We start from the raw sequence: 25,772 nt of genomic DNA on the forward strand, positions 1-25,772 counted from the left end.
CTCTGGTTATTATAATATAGGGTTGATGAGTGGCTACAGTGGAAGAGAGAAGTGGTTTCTGTTACTGGGTGAGAGACTGTTGGTGGAATCTGCCCCCCCCAAGAGACAGGAGGGGGGTGTACATCTTAGCTGAGAGCTGGACGTGGCTTGATTGATGGCTTTTCTGCATTTTTGCTTCAGGGTTAACTGGTGTCGTGGTAATGTCTTTTTGATCAGTGTTTAGCTCAAGGATTGGGAACTGGTGGCATTACAGATGTTGCTGGGCTATGCTCCTCTCATACTTGACCACTGCCCATTCTGCTTGGGGATAATGGGAGTTGGAGTCCAGGGACATCTGGAGGGCAGAAGGAACGCTCTGCTGGTTGAAATGTGCTTCTCATCTCTGCAAGCTTTTAGTAAGGCTGTAAAACGTGGCTGTTTTCGACAAGTCTTTGAAGGCTAGTGACTGAAAATTCTAGTTCAGCAGGTGAGCCTCCTCCTGTAATCTGAACTGGCTACAGCCCAGACACAGATCTGCAGCCTCAGTGAGAACTAGTCCCTTCGGTTTAAACCAATAATACATTTCTTCATGTATTATTGGTTTAATTCAACAGATAGTATTTTATGTAGTTTTGGTCTGAGTATTTCGTCTTTTGTATTCCCCATCCCCAGCTTAGCTGGAAACCCATACTATTTGTAATGTGAGTGGAAATTGAGGAAGTGATAGGAACAGTGGTTTATTTTGTTGTTATTATGTGCCTTCAAGTTGATTATGACTTATGGCGACCCTATGAATCGGCGACCTCCAATAGCATCTGTTATAAACCACCCTGTTCAGATCTTGTAAGTTCAGGTCTGTGGCTTCCTTTATGGAATCAATCCATTTGGCCTTCCTCTTTTTCTACTCGCTTCTGTTTTTCCCAGCACTATTGTCTTTTCTAGTGAATCATGACTTCTCATTACGTGTCCAAAGTATGATAACCTCAGTTTCATCATTTTAGCTTCTAGTGATAGTTCTGGTTTAATTTGTTCTACCACCCAATTATTTTTCTTTTTCGCTGTCTACGGTGAGTGTGAATTGGTGTATGAGGGTGATGAGGTGCAGTGAGTGTATGTGCTTGTGTGTTTGAGTGAGATTGTAGGAGTATTGATGGAGTGAGCTTGTGCCTGGATGATGATACCCAACTTTATTTCTTGATAACATCTGAATCAGGTGTGGGTGGCTGCGCCGGTGTGGCTGTGCAGGAACTGGACCAGTGATAGGCTGAATAAGGACCAGCAAACTGTGCAGCATTTCATATCTTGTTATTGCCAGGTAAGCCCTGAAAAACCTGGGATTAGTTTACCTCCAGGAATGCCTTAACTTGTACCCCTGCCCAGACACTTCAATCCAGAGAGACGCTATTGGTAGTTCCGTATGATCCCAAGATTTGCCTTATGTGCACGAAGACACGGACCTCTAGTGTGGCAGCACCTGCTTTTTGGAACATGCCCCAAACAAACATCAGGACAGGCACCTACAGAGCTGCCATTTAGGTGCCTGCTTAAAACTCCTCTGTTCACCCAGGCTTTCCCTAAGAGGCGATCCAGCTGTGCTGATATATTAACCTGCTCTACTGAATAGTGATGTATTTTGTACTTGTTTTATTAATGTAATTTTTTTATGTTTTTATTCTTAATGTTGGCAGTATAGATGTGTTGGGGGGGGGAACTTCCACCAGCCCCAGCCCATGTGGCCGATGGTTGGGGGTGGGAGAAAAAGGAGTTCAGCAACACCTGGAGGCCACTGTTTCTAAAGAAGCAGAAATGGGGGAAGCCCGCTCTGCGCACTATGTTGTGCTTTTGGCCCTCATTGTGGAATGGCCGGGGGGGGGGAGGAGGATATTGGCTCAGGCCAAGTTTCCCTGCTTGTGTATGCTACAGGGGTTGGCTTGTGCTGAAACAGCACATCTCAGGGCCTAAATAAGAGCCATGTGGACAGGATCAAACAGAGGGAGAGAGCCATGCAGTTACAAACTGGAGTGGAGGGAGGGAAGCACACAGAGAGCCCAAGCAGTTGTCTGATGACAGCAGCAGACTGAGAGATAGAGCTCCAGCGTTAAAGGGCAGACTGAAGGATGGGATTAATTCAGGCCCTCAAAATACAGCAACTGAGGCCCATTTGTCAGCTTGTCCTTACCTGTCGGGGAAGACAAAAACTTTATCTGATGGCATCAGATGCAGTTCATTAACGTGTTGAGGCAGATGAGAAAGGGAGGAGATAAAGAAAGCAAGGGGGTGGGAATCCAAGGAGTTTCTGCTGGGCTTAGTTTTGCACCCTCACACATCCACGAATACCCTTGTTAGATTGTTAAATGGGGACAGGTAGCTTCCCTCTTCCTCTGTTTATGTTCTCCAGTATTTTCCCCGCATAAATATTAAGAGTCTTTTATTATTATTCTGAGATGCTCCAATATTTCCATTGCTTCCAACATGCTTTTAGATGATCAAGTTGCCATTTCAAAGTGTGTGTGTGTGTGCACATATACATATATTGTATGATAGGTTTTGTACAGGGAATTGCTGTGTACCAGAGGGACTGTGAACACAAGAGGCAGCCACTCTGTTCTGTGATGCCGAGAGGATCTGGCAAGTGGAACAGTCCAGTTCAGTTTAAAAAGCCATCTCCAGATTGGAGAGTTGTCTCTCTGTGTCCTGGAAGAATTTTTTAAAATGTGTGATTCTTTGATTTTTCTGTATGGTAAATATACGTTTTTGAGAGAGGTTTCAGACAAGCTTTTTTAAAAAAACAAAAACAATGTGCATACTCTTCTAAAGGGAGGTACACTTACACACACACACACACACACTTAACCAGTGGCCGCTGGCAGAACAGCGTGGGGCAGCATTGTTTACCAGAGGTCACTGCCAGTATCTGAGAAGGAGGGGGGCAGCAGGTAGGTTGGTGCAGTGGTGGGCTCTGCCATTGCACCCACACCATGCCAAACTCTCCTCCTCCTCCAGTCTCTCAGTTACCACCAGTAATTTCCATGTTGGGAAGCCAGCTAAGCAACAACATCCACTACCGCCGTTAGCAAACTCTTATCCCTACCCCATACTAACATTCTAGCTAGGACCTGGTATGCGTATTACTGCTTACAAGTCTACTCGGAGCACAGTTCAGAGCCATGGGTATGCAACAGGGAGGTGCTTGTTCACGGAACAAATACACACATGTTGATCGATGCTATCAGTCAGTTTGGCTTTCATTCTGAGCATTGGCCTAAGACTGTACTTGTGCCTTTGTGCAGGAATCTCGACCTTTGAATCAACAGGTAAAATTGGACCCTATCCATTTGTACATGTATTCCAAATGTATTCATTTCATACATAACATATTTCCTAGACATACTTCTCATTTTCTCCATGGAAGTGCCACCTGCTCCTGTTCATTGAGCTTATGCTTAATCCTGAAGTGGACTAAACAAATCTCCACTCCTCTAGGCATCAGCCCACATCTTCTTGAGAAGCGTCACCTTTATGTGAAACGATTCCTCTCATGAGGTGTAATAGATTCCATCCAACTGTTAAACAAGCTTCTGTTTGAGATTCTAGACCGATCAATCACCTGCTGTGTCAAAAGGCAAAACACAGCTATACTCCAGAAGCTTTGAAATGCCATCCTCAAAATGTACAACAGCATGATGCTGGATCCCCCATGGAAGATGCAGCTCACTTGCTCACTGTCATACTGTGAGATGCTAACTTGCATAACATAGTATGCCTGCTTTAAAACTAGAGAATGATGGAAGGCAGAACAAACTCTTCCATAGACACAAACATCAGCCAGCTATCAAAATAGCTAGAAGCTAATATTTCATACAAGGCTCCCGTATGCGTACAACTACATTATTTTATTTTCCCAATGGATATAATTTCTAGTAATCTATAAAGAACCCCCTTTGTTTCCATATGTGCTTGCAGTTCCAAAAACCTGATATGATCCCTTCCATTGACTGCAGTGATAATTCTGTGCCCAGCCTGCATCCCTATTGTTTATCAAGTGCCTTCAGCTTTCAGCATCAATGATGGGTGGGTGCCAGAGAAGCACAAGAAAGGAAGTGACAGCTTTTGTTTGATAACAGGAAGGAGGAGGGGCAGGTCTAAGGAAGTCCTGCCTGCCTTGGAGGGGCTATCATGGGAGCCAATGAGAAGCTAATGTCCTCACCTGGCACTGAGTAAATTGTCTCCAAGAGAGCTCTGCAGAGTGGAAGTAAACACATCCCTGGCATACTCCTTCCTTTGAGGGCAAATGATAAATGTTGTGATATCAAGCACTGGAACCAAAGCTTCTGGCTTTGTCAATATATTTCAATCCCAAGATATGAAAATGAGTCAGCCCATGAAGAAACAATGCATGTAGGCAAGGAGGTGATCTTGATGCAGCCCATGTGTGCATGCAAGTACACCTGCATAGGCACTTCTTTGTGCAATCAGGAACTCTACTAGTATCCCATGGAATAATGAGCACAATGAGGGATCCAGACATGCACACTCCTATCAGGCAGGAAGGCAAGAGATCCACTATCTTGCACGGGATCTCCAGAGAAAGGCCTACTCTATCCTGAGAAGCTCCCAGCCTTCAGCAAACCATTTGCCTCTGTCTCTGCTTCTGTTTATGCCAGGAAATAGCCACAGTCTATTCACTCACTTTATATGGAGCATCTAGATGACATCATAATCCAACCTATGTTTTCCCCATGTTGCTTCTGTCTGTCTCAGACCACAGAAAATCCAAAATCTGAAAAGAACAGCAGCGCAATCTCCACAGGTGTAGGTTGCCTTAACACTATTACATCTTTTTTAAAAGCTGTGGTTTTGATGTATGAATCTATTGCCACACATCTGCTTTGGCACACCTTCACTATTACATTTTCCAGAGGTACTATTTTATCAGTGTTTTTATTTTGTTTTTAATTGAAATTTTAATATGAGCTACAATATCTTTTTGCCTCAATATTTGTGTACCAGCTCTAAAATAAAAAAAAGTTTTAGTGCAAATTAAAGTGCTGATTCAAAAACCCAACAACCATGTTATCTCTTCCAGTCTTTCCAGTTAGTGACATTTTGTTACCATTTCTGTGCCTCCCTTCCTTTAATTTGCCCTAAAACACTTTTGAAGATTTTTCAATGTTATTGAAGTCTTTCAATGTTATTGAACGTTATTAAATGCAGTAGCATTTAAAACGAAAGTGTTTTAAGGCAAATTTTAAAGATGATTTTTTAAACAATTATCTGGAGGAAAGGTAAACAAATGGCCTGATAAGGTGAATTGTCCCTTCCTTGCCTACACGGCTACATCACATCCACTAGTGTGGATGGAACACAGCGTAAGGGGGAGAGAGGGAGGGAGAGCACTACACCCCCTGCCTAGAGTATGTAATGTCAATTGCAATTTCATGCGCAGCTTTCAGTGGATGAGCAATGATTGGGTAGCGCTAGGACAAGGAACTGCCTGTCTGGAAGTACACCCCCCTCTGTCATTTCCCCCTTCTTTCTCCCCTTTCTCATAAGCACAAACATACACCTTACACCAGCCCCCTCCCTTTAGCTACAGAAAGAGATATGTCACGTCCCAAGCTCCGAAAGCTCTCCTACTCAAAATGTTTCAGAGAGAGCTCTATATCAAGAAACTGTCTAATGATTAGCTTCCATTAAAAGACATTTACTAGCTATCCTGGGCTATTAACTAGCAGTCTCCCTGACAAAGGAATGGCTGGCTGGCAGCCATAACAATACATCGAGATCCTTGTAAACAGGGGTTGCAAGCATTTTACCAATAAAAGTGTCACTACAGGCTATGTTTTAATAAGCAGTGGCTGTATTATGCTGGACTGTTTACAGTGTGTGTCTGTGTTGGGATGATGAAAGGAATCTAGACCAGAATAAACAAAAGAAAGGATACTAAGATTCTGAGAACCTATGATGTTTTATAAACTGAGGCTATGGCTAGCTTCAGTTCTACATTTTGAAGTGCTGGACATTCAACACTGAAGAGATGAAAGAATTGGCAAGGAGGAGTGCTAGCAAGCTAATTGATCCGTGATAAAAATGATACTTTACATAGAAAATGAGCTCTATTGCTGATCCAATATCTGCCTTCCACTTGGTATTCATTCCAAACTACTCTAGGATTGCGACAGTGTAATTGATGCATTTGGCAGCTGACAATGAGTTCAGCCACAAAGATATAATGGAGCACCCATCAGTTAGGGTGAATAATCAGAGCAATTTTTTTTATCCTGCAGTACATTTAATTCAAGGAGCACAAATTACTCCATAAAACTATTGATGAAATTGTTTTAATATTTTGCTTCACAGAATCCCTTTTGTGAAATTAGAACCAAGTCAGAGAAAGGGTGTGGCTAGCCTAAATTTGCACTGAAAGTCAGCAGAGTCAGAATGATCCCATAGATGTTGCTCCCATCACTCCCGGCCATTTTCATTTTGCAAAGCAGGAAAGAGACACATTAATTCAGATACAAGGTGGAAGTTTGCTGCGGCCACACTAGTGTTATCATGACAAATAGAATTTAGTAATCCTAACCAAAGCTTTCAATGTGCAAAGAACAGGCCCATCTTCAAGGGGCCCTTTTGATAGTTCTGCCACCCTCAGAACTTCGGGGGTGGTGGTGGCCCGGGAGAAAGCATTCTCTGCTACAGCCATTAAGCTGTGGAAGTCCCTCCCCACTGAGGTGGCAACTTCATTGTACAACTTTCAGCGAATGCTGAAGATGTACCTCTTTACCCTAGCCTTCAACACCTGAGATGTATAATTTTTCTCTGATGTTGTTTGGGTTGTTTTTAATTATATCAGCCTTTCCCAACCAGTGTGCCTCCAGATGTTGTTGGACCACAATTCCCATCTTTCCTGACCATTGGCAATGCTGGCTGAGGCTGATGGGAGTTGTGGTCCAACAACATCTGGAGGCACACTGGTTGGGAAAGGCTGAATTATATGTTTTTAAAGTGTTGTAACCCGCTCTGGGACCTTTGGGTGAAGGGCGGGTAATAAATGATGATGATAATAATAATAATAATTTCAGCCTTGTTTGTAAGTGCTCACAGAGTCTCCTTATCCACAGAGTCTCCTGGCCACATAAGCTAGCACACAGCATAGCTCTTCACTTGCCTGAATCCAGACACAGACTCACATAACTTGAAGGTTGTCCTACACCCTTTGGCAATGAAAGAATTCCTAAGCCTTACACAATCACAATCCTTGAAGAATAATATACCAATTTGGTCTCCTCTTTAAAATTCCCAAGGACTGATACTAAAAACATAAGAGCCCTGCTGGATCATACCAAAGGTCCATCTAGTCCATCACCTTGTTCTCACAGTGGCCAACCAGATGCCTCTGGGAAGCCCACAAGGAGGCTTCTACAATCTCTTTGGGAGCTGAGTATCAACTAATTTTGAAAGGTGAGTGAGACTCCACTGGAAAAGGGCAACATGTTTTTTTCTCAAAAGAAGTGAAAGGGACACAAGAGGAAGCATAAGTTCTTTAACTTTATGTCTCTGGAAGGTTATTAGAACAGATAATGAATCAATGCATTTTTTAAAAGTATCTGGGACATCATTGGGTATTACCAGAGATCTGCATGATTTGTTAAGATCAAATCATGCCAACCCAAGCTAGTTTCTTCCACTGATGGAATAAACTCATGTGATAGATAAGGGGGATGTAATTAACATTATATATCTTGACAGTTCGGCCTCTTCCAAACCCAGCTATCTTTTCTTGGTGTTTTACTTGCAACTGTATCTCTGATGATATCTCCTTGCTGCCAACCTTCCTTGATGCACTGTCCCTTGAGGGTTTCCATTCATGTGACTTTTCCTGTCAATTTTGAAAGCAATACATTCTTACATATTCGTTGTCATTTTCCCTACCACTCACCTTTGTCTTTCTTTTCTTAACATCTCAAGCTATTACTTCATCACAAGTTCTCCCCAGTTCACCTACAGTTCTTCCACATTTGTATCATCCCAAATTGTTAATCTCTAATTGGTTGCCCAATTTTCAGTTTGAAAGGATTGTTCCCCATGCATTTCAAGAACCTTCTGGACATAATCTCTTTGTCTTATTTAGGTTAAGGCAAAACTGCACAGTATTTTATAACCTTCGGCAGTATAAATCCTCCGTTTTTACAGTTGACACTCCATTCATTTACACTGCTTGCCCACCCTCCTCCTCTCTATCTCTGGACTTCACTTGCCCTCTTTAACGTTATCATGTAGTCAAACGTAGCATTGTAATGCCATCCTGTTCAGTGTATGATTCCAGATTACCCATAAGAAACTTTACCCATAAGAAACCTTTATTTGCCCTCAGTACCATCACCATGCACACAGCCACCTATGTATCTTTTGTTATGTATCATTTGATGTCGCTCATTACAAGATCCCCCCAATTGTCTGGAATCACCCATGTCACCATGTCAGGAATCACTCAACAAAAATGCCTTAGACTCAACATTCACCAAGAGAGAAAACACCAGACGACATTAAGAAATGGAATATTCATGTAAACTGTTATTTTGGAAGTATATCTATCCTCCCTCCAAATCACTATTTTCGACTTGGAAACTGAAACTGGATAGCATTATATATAGCCTTAATTGTATGTTAGCATCCCAGATATCTAGGTAGTTAAAACTGCTCAATTATCATGTGATTTGGAACTGACATTCCCTCTATTTCTGATGACCAGAGGTGCATGCCGTTGCTTATATAGCCAAAACAGCAGCATCCACACATAATGGAATAGGACAGGTATGAGGAACCTTTGATCCTCCAGAGGCTGCTGAACTACAACTCCAGTAAGCATGGCCAATGGCCAGGAGCGATGGGAGCTGTAGTTCAGCAACATCTAGAGGGCCAAACATTTCCCACACATGGAACAGAGTATTATGGAGAAAAGCATGGCTGGCTGAAACAGTGAACAGGAGCATTCCAACACGGCATTATTTCATTGCAGGTCCCACTTTTTCGGTACTATTGGTATTTGCTCATACCTAGAAAAGCAGAAGGGGAGACGGTCCCATTGCTCCTTGCTACCATGACACTGATGCCAGTCTCCACAAAGGGCACAGAGAAATCTATGATCTGTGAGCGCTCCTCGTTGATGGTGAGGGACCCAATGGCCATGTCTGCTCGCTTGTAATACACCTTGAGGAATAGAAAAACAGTGTGAAATGATATGAATAAATTCTCACCCATCCGCCCCGCAAATCTAGAGAACTAGCTTCACACAATGGAGCAAAGTATCTTGGACTACTTGATTCCTTCCCTGTCTTGTGCTGCACCTCTTAGCAAATGGAAGAAGCTGCAATCCTGTACATACGTATGTGTGAATCAGCCTCACTGAACACAGTGAAACTTACTTCTAAGTAAATGTGCATAGAATTGCCCTGTGGAGGTCCTATTGACATGAAAATACTAGTGATTTGTATAAAAAAAATTTTTAAAACCTCATTGCATATAGAAAGCTAGAATGTCAAGGGGAAAGATTCTAACCTAGCTGCTTCCCTGATATGTTAGCTTTCTATGTGTGCGGTGACCAGAATTGTCTGTTTTGGTTAAGGTGTTTGTGTGCATCTGCCAATCTAGTCATGATTCAACCCTATTTAAGCATTTAACAGGGTATCACAAAGTCCAGAGACATGTGTGGCAAATGCTAAATTTGGACTAAACTCCATTTGGCAATGGAAGCACATCACCCCCTTGTCATGGATTAAATCACACATTTGAATGTTCTCATTTAAAAACAAAACAAATCGCCTCCCTGCATATGGAAACTAGCATGCTAGGCGTACAGTTAAGCTAAGACCATCGCCCCATCACACTGATTGTCTATGTGCAAAGTGTTTTTACGTGGATGGTAGATGCAGTCGCCTTTCCCTTTCCTATCAGAAATATCATCTTGTGTTTAATATTGCTCTGTCTGCCTTAGGAATGTCTGATTATGCTGTTTTCCACTCTTGCAACTGAGTAAGAATAAATTATCTTACTGTGACTCTAATGAAGGTTCTCTGTATTCCCTACTGCACGCCCTAGCTCTTGAGACCACTCGGTGTAACAATCCCCTCGACCAGGCTTAGAACCATCAGATCTGGGGATGGGGGTCAGGTCATGCAACATAGGTCAGAGAGGAGAGCTAACTGTGGATGGCTCAGTGATAACCCAGTGAATGAATGATGGGACCCCAAACTCTCCCAGTGCAGAGACTAAAACCCACAGCACACATTATGCCCACGACAGATGATGACAAAGAAAGAGCTAGGGCAAAAAAGAATATGAGCTAAATAGCGGCAGTGAGGAAGTAAGGTGGTTAAGGAACGACTGGGTGTTTGAGGAATGGGATGAAATTCTGTCCCAGTGCAAAAGTTCACTATTCATATCAACATTAAGACTGTGTGTGTGTGTCTCTATATGTTTGCTTTCAAAATTATACTGGGATGTACCCAGTGCTACTCCTACTCAGCATTGAAGTTTAATTGACATGACTAACTTAGTTAATTGACATTTCAATGGGTCTGTCTCACAACAACAATTGGGTCTGCCACCCTCCGCTTCAGTTTGTGAACTCTGCCATAATCTGTATCTTGTTTAAGAAGTAACCCTTTCCTCCCTCGGCAAAAGGCAATGCCAGCACAAGACATGTTGCTGTCTGAAGTGGAGCCCAAATGGTGCCCCTCCCCAACTACAGCCAGCACATGGGAAAGTCTTGCTGCACCATCCACACACCAATTCACCTCTCCTCCCAACATGGTGCCTGTACTGCATGGGAGGGCCAGCTCTGCCTCTGCGGCCTCCTCCCTTCCCTGTACACAGTCTGCACATGTGATCCTGCATCCATTGATCCTCCCCCCCCTCCTCTCAGCAGTGCACCCAGAGGCAAATGGTGAGAAGAAGCTGGATTGGGTCAGCAATGTTATGACTGGGTCACACCATGCTAAATTCAATACCTTATGCCCCCCTCAAAAATCTCTGAATCAAACAATATCCATAATTAGTCATTTTTAAACAAACAAAAAAACAAACCAGTTCAAATTTCTCCAAGCAAATTTGAACCAGAGAGATTTACTTGAAAAACCCCCATGTGTTTCTGAGGCTGCTTCAGATCACAGATACTGCCTGACCCGTCTGAAGTCTTATCCCATCCTCTCTTGTGGAAAACGGTAACAGCTGAAATCCTGGAGCAAACAATATTTCTATTTAAAAAGAAATGGCTTAAATGGTGAGCATTCAGCTAAGACTTGGAGCTGCTTGTTTAATACTCCCCTACCCACACATACACCGTTTCATTAGTGTCAAACATCAACTTTTTCTCTTAGGGTTGCTTAGCCAAATTTGCTAACACTCCCAGGTCACTTAGTGCTGCTCTGGTGACTCACAGTAGCTTTAAACACTTCTTAGAGAGCCAGTTCAGGTGGATACATAGCTCCTGAGCTGCTCCAAAGCAGCTGGAGCACACCAAAGCTGAGTCTGGTGTAATGTCTCAACATTTCCATTCCTTTTCTAAATGCTCTGATAAAACTGTCTCTCTCTTGGTTACAAATTCTGACACAACAGCAACCGTAGGACTAGGCAAGTTGCATATTTGAATTCTCCCCGACGTTGAGATCTCCTGCAACCCACAAAGGACATAAGGAAGAAGACTAGGCTAGAATCTCTTGTCCTGGCATGCAGAACATTTCTGACACAAGCTTTCATACATGCAGTTTTCCCAGTTTGTATTCTGAACAGGAACACTCCTGGGAGAACTGTACTAGGTACTTTTTTGGGATGTTTGATTTTGCTCTTACAATCTGGCTGTTACACCAGTGCTGTAAAATGCTCCTATATATGGATGGGGGTTTAAAACATACGATCAACAGATGAAAAAATATAAACTGCAGCCATGGAACAAGCTTCTCTGATAAATTATATATTGTATCTCCACAGCACAGGGATTCCTGTCGTGTAGTATTCCACTGTGGATGTTTCAGAGGGCTCAAGCAACTAAGATGCCCTACAGCTACAGGTAAAGTTTTAAAAAATCCTAACTTCACCAAGAAATCTAATAAAGAAGCTTCCTTCCTGATCCTAGGTATGATGATCAGTTCATTCCCTCATGCTCATGCAAAAATGGTTAGGTTGTTGAAAGACAAGAGAATCCAACTCTAAAATCTGAGGCTCGCCTTCTAACAGAAGCATCAGGAGACTGCCAGATCTTGCACATCAAGGCGACTTCTCTGTTCCTCACTATATAGGCATTGCATAGACTTTCCTAGGACAATGCAACCTTTATGTATCCTCTTACCTCACCAATCATGCCATTCCAGAAACCATCAACTATTTTTCCATGCTTTCCATTTGTCACCAGGTAGAGGTCGTAGGAGAACTTCACCGTCTTGGCTAGCTTCTTTAGGATATCAATGCAAAAGCCTTTGCAGCAGAGCTTGGTATAGGGGTCCATAGGTTCATCCCCACTGAAAGAATAATATTTTTTTAAACACACACACACACATCATGCTTATTAGTCCTTTGTGTCCCCCGCTATGGCCATGCCAGGGCTACTCCACAATCACTTAAGTGCTAGGGCACTGTCAGCCTAACTCCCTGGCCCCTTGCATACTTACTCAGAGCCACACTATAGCTATTGGCTCCATTGCTCTTTTTCAGAGAGGCAAGAACTCATTTGGAAGTGGCAACCAGCCTCATATACCTACTGCAGTCTGCAGCTCTGCTGTTTGTAAAAAACACAATAGATAATCAACTGCCTGTTAGCATGGCACTGAATAATGGAGCATATTCCAATCACAGGATTCTTGTAAAGGAGCTGTATGTCTTAATCAGTGGCAATAAAAGTTGACTTCCCCACTTTTGCTACCTCACAGCTCTGTGTGTGCATGTGTGTGAGAGAGATGGCCATTACAGAAGACAGCTTCACAGTGCAAATGCTCTTACACACTCCAGCGGTGTGCTCTTGTCCACTAAGCATTTGTGAGGTTCTGGAGCCCAGTGGCCTTGCTGCACAACGCACACAATCTATGTAGCTGGGCAGGATGAATGGGAGAAAGAGTCCACTATGTTTGATAGTTCTAGAAAGCATTATTGTTGTTATTTAAATTTAAATTTATATCCCACCCTCCCAAAAGGAGCTCAGGGTAGCAAACAACAATACTCAAAATATCTTAAAAACAAATTATCTTTAAACACATCTTTTACAGTAAATCTTTAAAATATCTTTTTTTAAAATTCTAAAAACAATTCCAACACAGATGCAGACTGGGATAAGGTCTCTATTTAAAAGGCAAAATCTAAAACACATCTGTATGGAAGCTATTAGTCCTGCTCATTTCCACTTTCTAACCAAAAGAAGACAGTGGGTAGCTTTGGTAAATTTGTTGAAGTTTCATTTGCAAAAATGTCCCCTCTCCCTCGAGCATTTGCAATCCTTCTCCTTTAGGGATATGTGTGTGCAAGAAAAAGAGGGGAGGAAGGGGAGGAGAGACAGACCAGCTGATGACACAGGAAATTCCAGAAGGAGCTTCATGGAGGGGATGTCTCCTAGCTCAAGAGGAACTGGGCAGAGTAGAAATAAACAGAGTGCGTTGCATTATTAGATGTCTTGCAATTACTGCTAAACTCCTGAGGAGGGGACATGCTATCCTTTCCGCCAAGAGAGCTTCTCCCTCTTGATAATGTCTGTGAAAGTTTGTATACCAATGACTGAGGGTGGAGGGATGAATGGTGTTCCAAACAGTCTGGAGAACATCCAGCCACAGGAGAGGCCATTACAGCAAAGAGAAGAGGAAAAAAATAGGGTTCCTTCCATCACAGAAAAACATTTCTTACAAGCCTGGTCAAAAACCCTCAGGTTCCACCTTAAAGCTAGACTTGCTTAAAATGTTGCATGGCTTGCTGTTGGAGATGATAGCTGAAATCTCACTTTCTCTGAGCTGGTTCACAAGTTAGGGACAGACACATTAGAGTGCTGGCATCTCACCAGTTCATACTATGTTGATCTCCGAGGCTCTTGCCCTTGCCTTCCCTCTGTTCAAAAGGACAGGAAAGGGAGGGGGTTCCACTGCTATAGCCACCACCACAGCTTGATCTCAGGCCTTGGATACAGGGGAAAGTCCAGCTATGAAAGCACCCTAAGTCACAAAGTCTTTCAGTATGATTTACACACAGTACAATTGTGGCATTTCTACTTAAAGCTATTTTGATTGCCTACTATTGCCCGTTGGAAAGCAGTTTCAGAATCAGTGTTTCCATTAAGTCCAAATGCCTGCTACTCATTTTCAACCTACATTTAATTTAAGGGAAGAAAGTGTTTCTTCACCCAGCAGGTTGGTTGATGAGAACTACAGAGGTCAGCAACAGGCAGGTGATTAATAATAACGGGCAGAGTTTTCAGGTTGGGTCTCAATGGGGGCGCATGGCAGGCTGATTGCCATGATCACCTTTCCAGCTAGTTGCCTCACACATGCAGGCCTGGAAGTGTAATTGATGGGTCAGCTCACCCGGTAGCCTGTTGGGGAAACACCACATTTATAGACACAGAATTTGAAGCAAGAATTCTGCTCCTGGGGCTTCAAGTCAATATACAAACCAAAGACACCCATCAAGACCCTCAGTATTAGAACAAAGGCCCATCTAGAGAAATCAAACTGTCTGTGTTGGGACAAGATTTCTTTCCTCATCAAGAAAACTCTGTTTCAAACTCTGTTGATGTTTTGCAGCAAGACTGAGGAACATATGGGCCTCCAGATGTTGTTGGGCCACAGCACCCATTAGCTATAGTCATCATGGCCAATGGTCACAGATGATGGGAGCTGGAGTCCAGCAACATCTGGAGGGCCACAGGTTCCCCATCTCTACTCTAAAATACTACTTAGCGGAAGTGGTATTTTTGGCTGTGATCCTTGTTCATCTGCAGTTATCAGTATTTTTTTTTTAAAGCTGTAAGTCAAGAAGAAAGTTAGCAAGTGAAGTTTTTCAATGCAATGATAAGAAAAGCTTCATCTGAACCGAATTCCCTCCTGTTAAAAAAACACAGCAACCTTTATTATGGAATGAGAATATAATTTAAGTCAACACAAGGATATTCTCATTTAATATCCCTAATATAATTTAGTGAATCTAGGGTTTAGCTTATTTTTGACTATCTGATTTTTAAAATTGACTTACTGGAAATATATGATACATCTAATTATGATGCATTGAGATCTCTCTCTCTATACAAGTTATTTTATCTTTTTTATATTTCCACACTAAATAATAGTAGTAATAATAATGATAATAATAATATTGAAAACACAGGGATTCTGGCAAGGGTAAGAAAAGAAAAGCTCACAATGCTCTGATCCCCATGACTCAGCTAGCCAAGAATGCAAAAGGTAACTTCTGTCTTTGTCAGTGCCCACATTTCCCCTGCTAAATCTTTCAGAAATAAAATACTGAGATCTCCATTGACTGATTATCATTTCCATCAATCAAGGCAACTCCCACACCTAGTGCCGCCTTGGGAAGTGAACAAATGGCTTTTCAAAATATGCCTCCAGCCATGACCTAGCATCCGTCGTGTTTGTGTAATTTTTATGCAAATTCAATGAATTGTGTGATGTAAATTAAAATATGTCAATTCCAAACTCCTGATGTGTTTCTTTTGTGATTCTTGATACTGAATACATTTCTCTGGGGCTGAGCCTGTGGTAGATTCTTATTTTCTCTGGGCAGGCAACAGGAAAGATCATTTATCCTATACTCAATGCCTATAAGGATGGTGAGGCATAATATGAAATGAGGACTCACAACAGCTTCCTCCCAGCTTCGCAGCTGAATTGAAAGACATTCAACATACCACATGCTTCAGGTGGTTTCCTCTCCTGGACTCAGGCCCCTAACTTCTGCCTTGGAAAACTAACAGCGTCCCAGAGCTACAGAAATAAGCATTAACCTCTCTCTCTCTCTCTCCCTCTCTCTCCCTCTCCCCCCCCTCTCCCTCTCCCTCTCCCCCTACCCCTGCCTGACCCCCATACAATATGCAGAAGACTGGAGGGGACATGGCAGGTGTACAAAGTCAGAAGATTGTTTCTGAAGTTATGGGGCAGCAAGAGTAGTGGATGGGTGGGAGAGTCAGTGACACCGCAGACTGCCTCAAGCAGGGCAGGCCAGCTAAGCCAACAGTCACTCAGCTGATACGCATGTTTGCCTGATCAGTTAAGCAAGCCCAGAAACTTTTAATTGTCTTAAGCCTGCTTCCAGACCTGAGTAGGATCTATGGCTGCAATCCTGGCATTATTTGAGTTGGCAGACTTGCAGCTAAGCTGTTTTAAGTGCAAGCATCCAGTCCAAGTACTACTGTGAACACAACACTTGAAGGACTCATTAGCACATGTAGCTTAGCCTTGTTGCTGAGGAAGATGCCACGCTACATGACAGAGGTTTGCTTCGGGGGATGACAGTGTAACAAGAAGAACTGGGACTGCCACATAAAGTATGGAGCCACCCATTCAACCATTAACCAAGTTTATCTTGTTGAAGGAGTAACCCCAAAGGGTTATCAATCCCCCAGTGAATTCTGCAAAGATTCTGGGCTCTGCACCTAGCCTTCTCAGACCACAAAGTTCAAGCTAGATCATGCCTGCCTTGTTTATTCTCTGTGGTGAAAAACAAAGGCATATAGTAAAACCAGGTGATTGATAGCGACCCACAAAGCATATCCTTTGCTGAGAAAGAGAAACACTATGTCAGCTGTAATGGAAATACCTGTAAGACTGGGGTAGTCAATGTGATGCCCTCCAGATGTTGTTGGACATCCACTCCCAACAGTTCTAACCATCATGGCCAATGGTCAGGGATTATGGGACTTGTAGTGCAGCAGCATGTGAAGGGCACCAGATTGGCTGTCCCTGCTGTAGAGATTTGCTGGGGGAGATTGCCAGCCAGGGTGGGGGAGGAAGTGGAAACTTTAGTGCTCAAAAGCTACCCCATATCAGTAAATCAACCCTAAATGTGAAGCCAGTTATGAAGTTGTGCTAAGCTTGTCCGAGAAATTCCTGGTACTATCTCACTCCACTCCTTTTCCATTTACCTCTTTGTGTGGTTGGCCTGCTCCCGGCAGGGGACAGTATTGCGCACGCACACTCCTGTGGTTGGGTCCGTCTTCTCCACAATCACAAACGGCCTCTCCTCGAGGGTGGCTACTGTGAGGTGGCGGCCATCGGCCATGGGCTGCAGGAAGGATCCATACCGTGGCCACACTGGGTATTTCATTTGGATGATCCCTTTCTCCCATTTCCCCACCTGTGAAATAGGCAGAGAGTGAGGGATGCTGTTTGAACCATGCAAAAGGATGCCCTTGGCTATTTACATAACTTTGACATCCCAGGCCCTGACATCTTTCATGGTATATTGTCATCAACAGGACATTCCTGAGTAAATGCTTGAGACTGATGGGGAAGGAGATTACAAGACAGAGCCAGATCCTTGTACAGCTCAAAGAAAACCAAACACCATGAAATGGGCCCAGAAAGCTGCAGAAAGCCAGTAAAGATTTTGGAGCATAGTGACTGCATGCTGCTGGCAGCTTTTACCTTAAATGGGGTGGGGTGGGGGTTACAGTCTCCAGGCAGTCCCATAACCCAGAACAATTTGCCAAACGATTTGATGATAATCACAAGCCAAGGGGCAATCAAGGACAGTTCACATTCAGTCTCTTTTCTCTGGATACAGAAGACAAATGGTTTGTTTCTGTCTTCCCACCCAACTGAATGAAGGTGGGTTGTTTGGTGTGTGTTTTTTGCACTCACACTCCTGCTGCAAGCGACTCCAGGAGATATAACAATCATTTCAGAAATAGAATTGGTGATATTAGCCTTAAATGTGCTGGATTTTGAAATCGTCCAGCAGAAATTGGCAATAGATATTATATTTATTTACTGAGATTGAACATAAACTGGATGTAACCCCAGGCAGATGGAATTCGGATTTTTAAATGGAGCAATGTGTAGAGATTTCCTTTTGTTCCAGGACATTTTTCCAGCTCCAGTAACCCGCTAGAATACGCACCAGCCTACTTTCTGCTGCTCCCCACCTGCTCTCTTGTTTGTATCCCTGTTACTTAGACATTGCAGCCAACAGCTGAATAAGGCACTTGCCAGAAAGCTTGAGGGCTAGAATTTGAACTGCTTTCCTGGAGAAACCAAACCATGTCCCTTGTCATATCCATGAACAAAGAGATTGCCAGGACATGGATTAAAATGACCACTTCACACCTGTTGGAAGTGGGGCAAGAGCAGTTCCTGTTTTGTTCTTTTGTTTATGTTCCAGAAGAGAGATAGAGTTAGGGTCCTCCAGATGGCTAGGCTTGGCTACCTTTACCTGTGATGCTCTGACTGCCTTCCATCGTTAGACTGATATGCTTAGGGAAGCTTATCTGTCCCTCCTCCTTCTGCCCTTTCCTTCTTCTCTTCTTCGACTGTCCGAGAGAGGGGAGACACCTTTATCTCTGCTCTCTCTCTCCTAGCCACGAGGGCAATTCCCACGCCTGGGCGTTGCGCCTCCAACTTAGTTAGTTAGAACTAGGTATGCCTTTCCTATCTACTATGTATGTCTATAAATAAAGTAGCTTTTCTTATTTTACTAAGTCTTAAGTCTCAGTGATCCTAATGCAGGGTAAAAGCCTGCTACGTAGGTAAATGCACACACTGGCACACATGCATCTCAGACCGTTGACGATCTCTGCTCATTTATACACATTTACGTAACAACACCATTATACATAGAAAAAAGGGGTGGGGGAAACTCTTGCTCATTTATATTTCTTGAATCATCCTGACTGTGAATACTATGGAAACCAATACAGGGATGTGCATGGTGAGCGATGAAAGACAAGGCTTTTGTTTTGTTAGGTAAAGTTTGTTAGGTTCCCTTGCAAAAGGGATGGGATACTCTAATGCAGAGTTCCTGTGTTCCATAAAATGCCAAAAATGAGTCTAGGGTGTTCTGAAACTGAAAACCCCATTAAAGTTATTGTTATTTTATGGACATTACATTTTTAGTATATTTTATTTTTATGTATAAGTATTTTTATGTATTGTGATAATAAAAGCTATGTAATAAATTGATAGATCAAACAGTGGTCCAGCTGGAGCAAGAATCATTTAACATTACAGATGTTGCCAAGATCTGCATTTCCAAGTTCAGAAACATGGATCTCAGGGGCTCATAAAGCTCTCCTGAAATACAAGGTGAGTAATATGTCCCCCTAAATTCTTCTCAAGCTTTGCTTTTAATTCTTGCAGGGGTGGGGTTTAGAACAGTTAAAATGTCTGAAGGAATTAAAAAAATTCATCTGAGGTGAATTCACACCACCACCATAAAATCCATTTCTCTCTATGACACGGGGGCACCAAATTAGGAGTGCCACATTTTAATACCAGTAAATTTAAACCTAAATTTCTTGAAACATTTCCTAAATGTTTACACTGTTTGGATTTGGGTGGTAAGCCTGGCTATGTTCACCACTGAAACATGAACATCTGAAATGACTCTGCATGTGAATTTTCAGAATTAAATTCTGGAATGTAGTGATCAAAATTCTGACGTTTCAGTGGTTAATTTGAGGCATGTGAATCACTAAATTCAAACTGTACCTTTCAAACTTGCTTTTGCTCTAAGTCGCAATGGTATGCAAAAGAAATGCAAGAAACTATGATGGAGGGAAGAAAGGCTACCTGTTTGGAGAGGTAGATTTGTTCCCTTTTTTTGGTTTGTTATTTGGCATGTCCCTTGATCCCTTCAATTTCAGAATAAAAGAAGTGATCAGCGTCGATAAGTACATCCTAACACTGCAAATATCATCATACTGACTGAGTGTATAGCACTGTATTCTTAGTTCCTAACAGTAGTATTGATAAAGCAATAGTAATCATTGCTGTGATGCATGAGAGATCATTTTAACAACCCAGACTAGCCATAACAGAAAGGAAAAGCGTCAATGGAAAATGATTATGCAAACAGCAGAGTTTACTTAATTAACACCAACATTATTCCACAGATAGCTTAGCTCTCCTCTTCCAAAAAGAATGGAAAACCCAACTAGAAGAATTTGGACACACATTTATTAGATAGAATAATATGTGCACGCACACTCCAGAAACATTTGGCCATCACAAGCAACTGGTTGTATTTTTCTCCTCAAGATTTTGTCACTTATAAAGAGAGAAAACAATGACTTTCAATCTCAAATGCTTAAATGCCCAACAACGGAGTGAGGAGGCAATGCCAGTTATATTCTCCTGTCAACAGCAGGAATTTGTTGCATGAATGGACACCAGAACAGTCTAAATGCCTTAAGTAACAGAACATGCTAATAAGAACAGAGGCACAGCCCAACCCCTCAGCAGCTTCTAGAACATTCTGATACATCTAGGCATATAGTACAGTTCAAGAGCCTACACCTATTGGAATATTCCTAAGGTAAGATCATGCAAGGACAAATGAAGCCAGTATCTGTGGAGGGCCAAAAATTAGTACTGAATATGCAAGGCCAACCCCAGATGCTAGAATCTCCAGGTAGGGCTGGGTATCCCCCCTGTCTGAAACTCTGGAGAACCACTGCCAGTCAGTGTTGCCAGTACTGAGCTAGATGGACCAATGGTCTGACTTGACATAAGTCACCTTCCTATGTTCCTATGATGTTTAGCTGCCTAATGCAAAGCATCAAATGGTGCCCCTTCTCCTACCCCCAGGTTAAGCGGCACAGTATCCGAGGCCAATCAAGATATTTTGCATCTAAGACAGAAAATCTGACAAGTACCTCTCCCCACTTCCAGACAGTAAAAGTGCAACAACAACAACAACAACAATAATAGCAATTTCCTGCCCTTTCCTGAAACTGAAAATCAGCTGCCTGAGGTGGGCATCTCACTCTGCCTAACAGTAGGGATGGCCTGTGAGTTGAAAAAAAGAATGGTCGGACCCAAAATGTAAACAGTGGTGTGGAACCACAGTCAATGCTTGTAGCAAGATACCTAGACATCTAAAAACAAAACAATGTTCTATCTTTTGTCTTTCTTCTGGAGTAGAGATGGATCAGGCTATTTCTGGTCTGTGTCAATTTTGTATATGCTTATTCGTAAACCCATTCCATGTTGTTTTCACATTAATATGTGATTTTTAAAAAAAACAACCTGAAGAGTCATGCCTATTCTATCACAAAAATATATTTAATTACTATTGTATCTCAATACACAGATTTTTAAATATATTTTATCCAAATATACTCATTTTAATGGCTTTTGGTACTTTTTTTAGTCGAGCTGTATCAAAAATTCAGAGAAGTGCAAAATGTGAAGGTAAATATGTTCCAATCCAGAAGGTATTGATCAAGTCAGTCTGCACTGGAATTCACAGAAATCAAATTCCTCAAGCATCCCTACACTAAGGTAGATCATTTTGGAAAGTCCCTATCGCATACCTAGATATTGACACTGGATATTATTGGTGTTATACTTAACTCTCAATTAGAGTTAATCTCATATAAGGCAGAAATACCTAACCTGTGAGCATCCAGATGATGTTTCCCTACAATTTCCATCATCCCTGATCACTGGGTCATACTGGCTGGGGCTGATTGCTGTTGGACTGTAACATCTGGAAATGTTTCGGCAGAGTTTGTTCATCCCTGTCATAAGGGGTCATCTCCCAATGTGTTTTCAACATTTGAATAATTTATTGACAAGCCTTTAAATTTGTCCTTATCTCTGATACATAACTCACTTATGCCAATTTGCCTTCATATAATCTGCTCAGTTTTATTTTTAATTCAATTCCATGTGAGTGAAAGGAAACTAAAAAGTAATTTCGCACAAACAAGGACGTTGCAATATACACTCTTCCAACTGAATTATGTGTCCTGTAGCATGTGATAAATTATGAAGGCATTGTAAATTAAATAAATTAGTTGTATAACACTGAATAAATGAATCCAAAATTTCATTTCATGGTGCTTCAATTTGTTTATGAAATGAAGCTGAATTGCCATACAGATTTGAGGAAAGCGTCATATTCAGCTTTGAATCATTCAGTTAAGCCATCACCTCAGTGTCAGCAGTGGGAAAAACTGCAAAGCACAACTAGAAAAAGACAAGTGTGCCTGGCAGTTGGGAACTCCCATGGATTTCTTTCGTTTAAAGGAGGGTTGGGGAACCCTTTTCAGCCTGAAAGGGCGCATTCTCTTCTGGGCAACGTTCTGAAGGCCACATACCAAGTGGTGGGTGGGGCCAAAGGCAAAAATGGGCAAAGAAACAGATGCAAATTTTGTCTTTATACAGCAGTCTAGTTTCTACACATATTCACACTTCCCTCTCTATCTTCCATCCAGACAAGAGGCATTATCAGAGTTCAAGGATGCATTCTAGCCAGGCTCAACTACTCAGGTGTGAAGCAGGGGCAGTGAGAGGTTTGGCCTGGGCCTGGGGACAGTTCCATGGGCCAGACAGAGAGGCCTGGAAGGCCAGATTTGGCCATCGGGCCAGAGGTTCCCCATCTCTGGTTTAAAGCTAAACACTCCCCTTCCTTCATTTTTATCATTCCGACTTTTCCCCCTGTTCCCCCCCCCCCGGGGGCAACCTCCAAAAGAACAAAACGAGAGAGAGAGTTGGAGGCTTCAGTCGTGGAGAGAGTCATCTGCAGAATGAGGAAGGTGCCTTGCAGCGTGGCTGTGCCTGCGTTCCCAGCCAAGATGGCAAAGAAAAAGAAAAAGGAGCCCTCACCATCTCCCAGAGCCGATGCCGGTTCAATGAGATCACCACCAGAGTAGGCCTCACCAAGTAGCCGCCTTCGTTGAAGGAGAAATCCCTGTTTTCCCATGTCACATTAAGCAAATGCCTGTTGAGAGTAAATGAAAAATACTTTGGGGTTTGCTGGAAGGAGAGAGTGGCGAGCGGCCGTTTCCCCATGTCATCAGGATAACGCATTCTGTTCTTTTCCTTTGACAGCAAATGCTCCCCTTTCTGCCTCTCGCAAGTTGACCTCTCAACGACCACCCAGGCTTCATCAGCTCAGAGTAAGGCTGTTAATGTGCATTTTATAGAAAACAATTACACCTTCCTATGAGATGCCTTTTTTTTCTCAAGCAATGCAAGTGCTAAACAGGAAATGGGGTGCAGGGAAGTATTTCAAGGAAGAGATGCCCAGCAAGGGGGGCTGTGGGGAGAGTAGCTTTTCTGTACCGGACACAACTATATCTTTTCCCTTTCCCAATAATCTCAGGTCAGCATACACAGTTTCCCCACTCACAACAGCCCCATGAGGTGCATTAGGCTACGGAAAAATAAAAAAAAAAGACTGGCCCAAAGTCGTCCGATATTTAACCATTGTGGTCAATCAGAGATTTGAACCCAGCAGTGTCTACTGTATCACACTGACTCTCATTGGCACCCTCAATTCTTTTTATGTGCCAAAGTTGTTGTGTCCCCCCCGCCCCGGTGCAGATCCTGCTTTCCCATTTGGACTAGCAGCCAGCAGCATCACAGAGATCAGCACAGTCCCCATGCCAATTGTGATTGTCAGGGATGTCAGGAGCACCTATCGATCTGCTGATTCAACAGAAATTTGTCCGATGTTGTGGATTCTGCAGATTTCACTATTTTGTTTGTGTTTTCTATATTAGATTGCAAATGTACTTGGGTGGAGCCTCTTTTTTTAAAATGTATTCACAATGGTGCCTAGCTCAACAAATAAGGGCACAAAGCACACAGACAGATAAAAAGAGGTGATACTTCAGGTATTGTCATTAAGGGGGTGCAGTGGGACAAGTGCATTAGCTCCGCTCCCTTGACATAGCTCCTGTCTCCCTCAGTTTGTGGAGGACAATCTTCTGAAGTGGGGATTCCTCCTGTACTTGTGAAGGTTCCCCATGCATTTTAGAACCCTGTAAAATCAGGGTTCTAAAACACGTGGGGAGCCTCCACATGTACAGGAGGCCCCCCACTTCACTCACCCTCCACAACTTGAGGGAGACAGGAATATTGATGAGGGGATGGAGCTAGCACACTGCAGCACACCCATCCAACTGGCTCCCTTAGTGTTTTCATGACATTTAACAGTAATGCCTGCTGCGAATGTGCTCTGAGCTGATTCTTTAAATGCATTGTTATGAGCATGAGGGTTGGAACGGATGATCCCTGTGGGTACCATTTCCAGCCTCTGATTTGGAATCCTATGCCTTGGAATGAGGAACTCGCTCTGCTGGTCAGATGAGTCTCTCTTTTGTTAAATAAATAGAGTGGCTAGGTTTATAATGGGTCTATCAGTTGCCCAGCAACTGGTGAACGGGCCAGGAAGACCCTTTTGTCACTGAAACTCTTCAGGAGAGCCTCCCCCCCCTTTCCTGGCAGCTAGCAGAAGTTTGTGCTTTGAGTGTTTTTAGAATGGTCTAGAAAATGGCTGGGACTGGAGGCAGGCAGAGAGGCTATCCCTCTGCACCATGGCTTTAGGATGCCTCCTGCAACCCAGATGGAAAAGCTGGATATTGGACTGCTGATGCCTTGAAACCCCTCCATCTTAAGCTCAGGTTGGAATGTGTGTAAATAAATAAGCCATATTTCATAAAGACACCGCAGTCTCCGATGACCTTCTTCCCAAAGGAAACCAAACCCTGGAGGAGCGCAGGGACCCCTGAAATCTCACCGCTCGGAGACTGGGGAGGCGCACAACAGTATGAATATCTCTGACATAGCATTGAAACGGAAACTTGGCTGGCTGCTCTGTGTCTGTTACCTCCTCCTCTTGGGGAAATCAGCTCTCTGCAGTCCCTTGCCTGAGAGAATGATTGGGGCAAGGTTCTGGCTATGGTGTGGTTTCTCAACAGCAACAGGAAGTAGCAGCATTTGTGCCAGCAGCAAGTGAGCAGCTTCTTTGTGTTTCCTCCTAACCCTCCACTTTCCTTGGCATGCAAAAGACTCCCTCACTGTTGGTGACATTTCTGCTGCTGCAGTGCCCAACCATTGCAACCTCCTCTCATTCTCATCTCAGGCAAGCTGTTGTGGGACCCCTCATTCCCAAGAAGAGAAAAAAGGTGGCAGTGACAGAGGAACCAGCCAAATGGCTGTAGCAAGTCAGCTTTTGATTTGCTGCTGGTCTACAGAGCACACGTGCCTTAAAAACACATACACAGCGCTTTGTGTCTGTCGTGGCCCTAATAAATATTATTACAAATACTGCAGGGGTGGGGGGAATTGAAAATAGTTACTGGAAAAATACTAAAATATCCCACAGATCCATTGTTGTTCCTTTTAAACTATGCCTATGATAAATTCCTCTCCAACTCCCAGGAATGCAAACAGGAAACAGACCTTTAGTGTGGTGGCACCTACCCTTTGGAATTCCCTACCCTTAAATATTAGACAGGCACCATCTCTGTTATCTTTTTGGCGCCTATTGAAGATCTTCCTCTTTCAGCAAGCATTTTAAGTTCTTATCCCAGTCTGCTTCTGTGCTGGAATTGCTTTTTAATATGCTTTTAAACCCTTTTTTAAAAAACAATATATTTTTTAACTGTTAAAAAAGTCTTTAAAGCTTTAAAAAATGTTTTTAAAGTTTTGTTTTAATATATTTTAATGAGAGCCGGTGTAGTGTAGTGGTTAAGGTGCTGGACTACAACCTGGGAGACCAGGATTCGAATCCCCACATAGCCATGAAGCTCACTGGGTGACCTTGGGCCAGTCACTGCCTCTTACCCTCATGAA

General features: G+C 42.9%; 1 protein-coding gene across 6 annotated transcripts in view; it reads right to left on the minus strand.

Annotated features, from left to right (window-relative positions):
* Positions 1-25,772, minus strand: part of GRIN2C (glutamate ionotropic receptor NMDA type subunit 2C) — a 74,519-nt gene that overhangs the window by 24,602 nt on the left and 24,145 nt on the right. For 5 of the 6 annotated variants that reach the window (XM_061616086.1, XM_061616083.1, XM_061616082.1 and 2 more), the window contains 4 exons: positions 22,797-22,911; positions 17,111-17,322; positions 12,329-12,497; positions 9,039-9,192 (listed from right to left, as the gene is read on the minus strand). In XM_061616086.1, coding sequence (XP_061472070.1) covers positions 9,039-9,192; positions 12,329-12,497; positions 17,111-17,322; positions 22,797-22,911 — 650 coding nt within the window. The remainder of the gene's footprint in view (positions 1-9,038; positions 9,193-12,328; positions 12,498-17,110; positions 17,323-22,796; positions 22,912-25,772) is intronic. The other variant, XM_061616087.1, reaches the window with a different exon arrangement.

The sequence above is a fragment of the Rhineura floridana genome, chromosome 3 (genome assembly GCF_030035675.1).
Source record: "Rhineura floridana isolate rRhiFlo1 chromosome 3, rRhiFlo1.hap2, whole genome shotgun sequence".
Classification (NCBI taxonomy): Eukaryota; Metazoa; Chordata; class Lepidosauria; order Squamata; family Rhineuridae; genus Rhineura; species Rhineura floridana.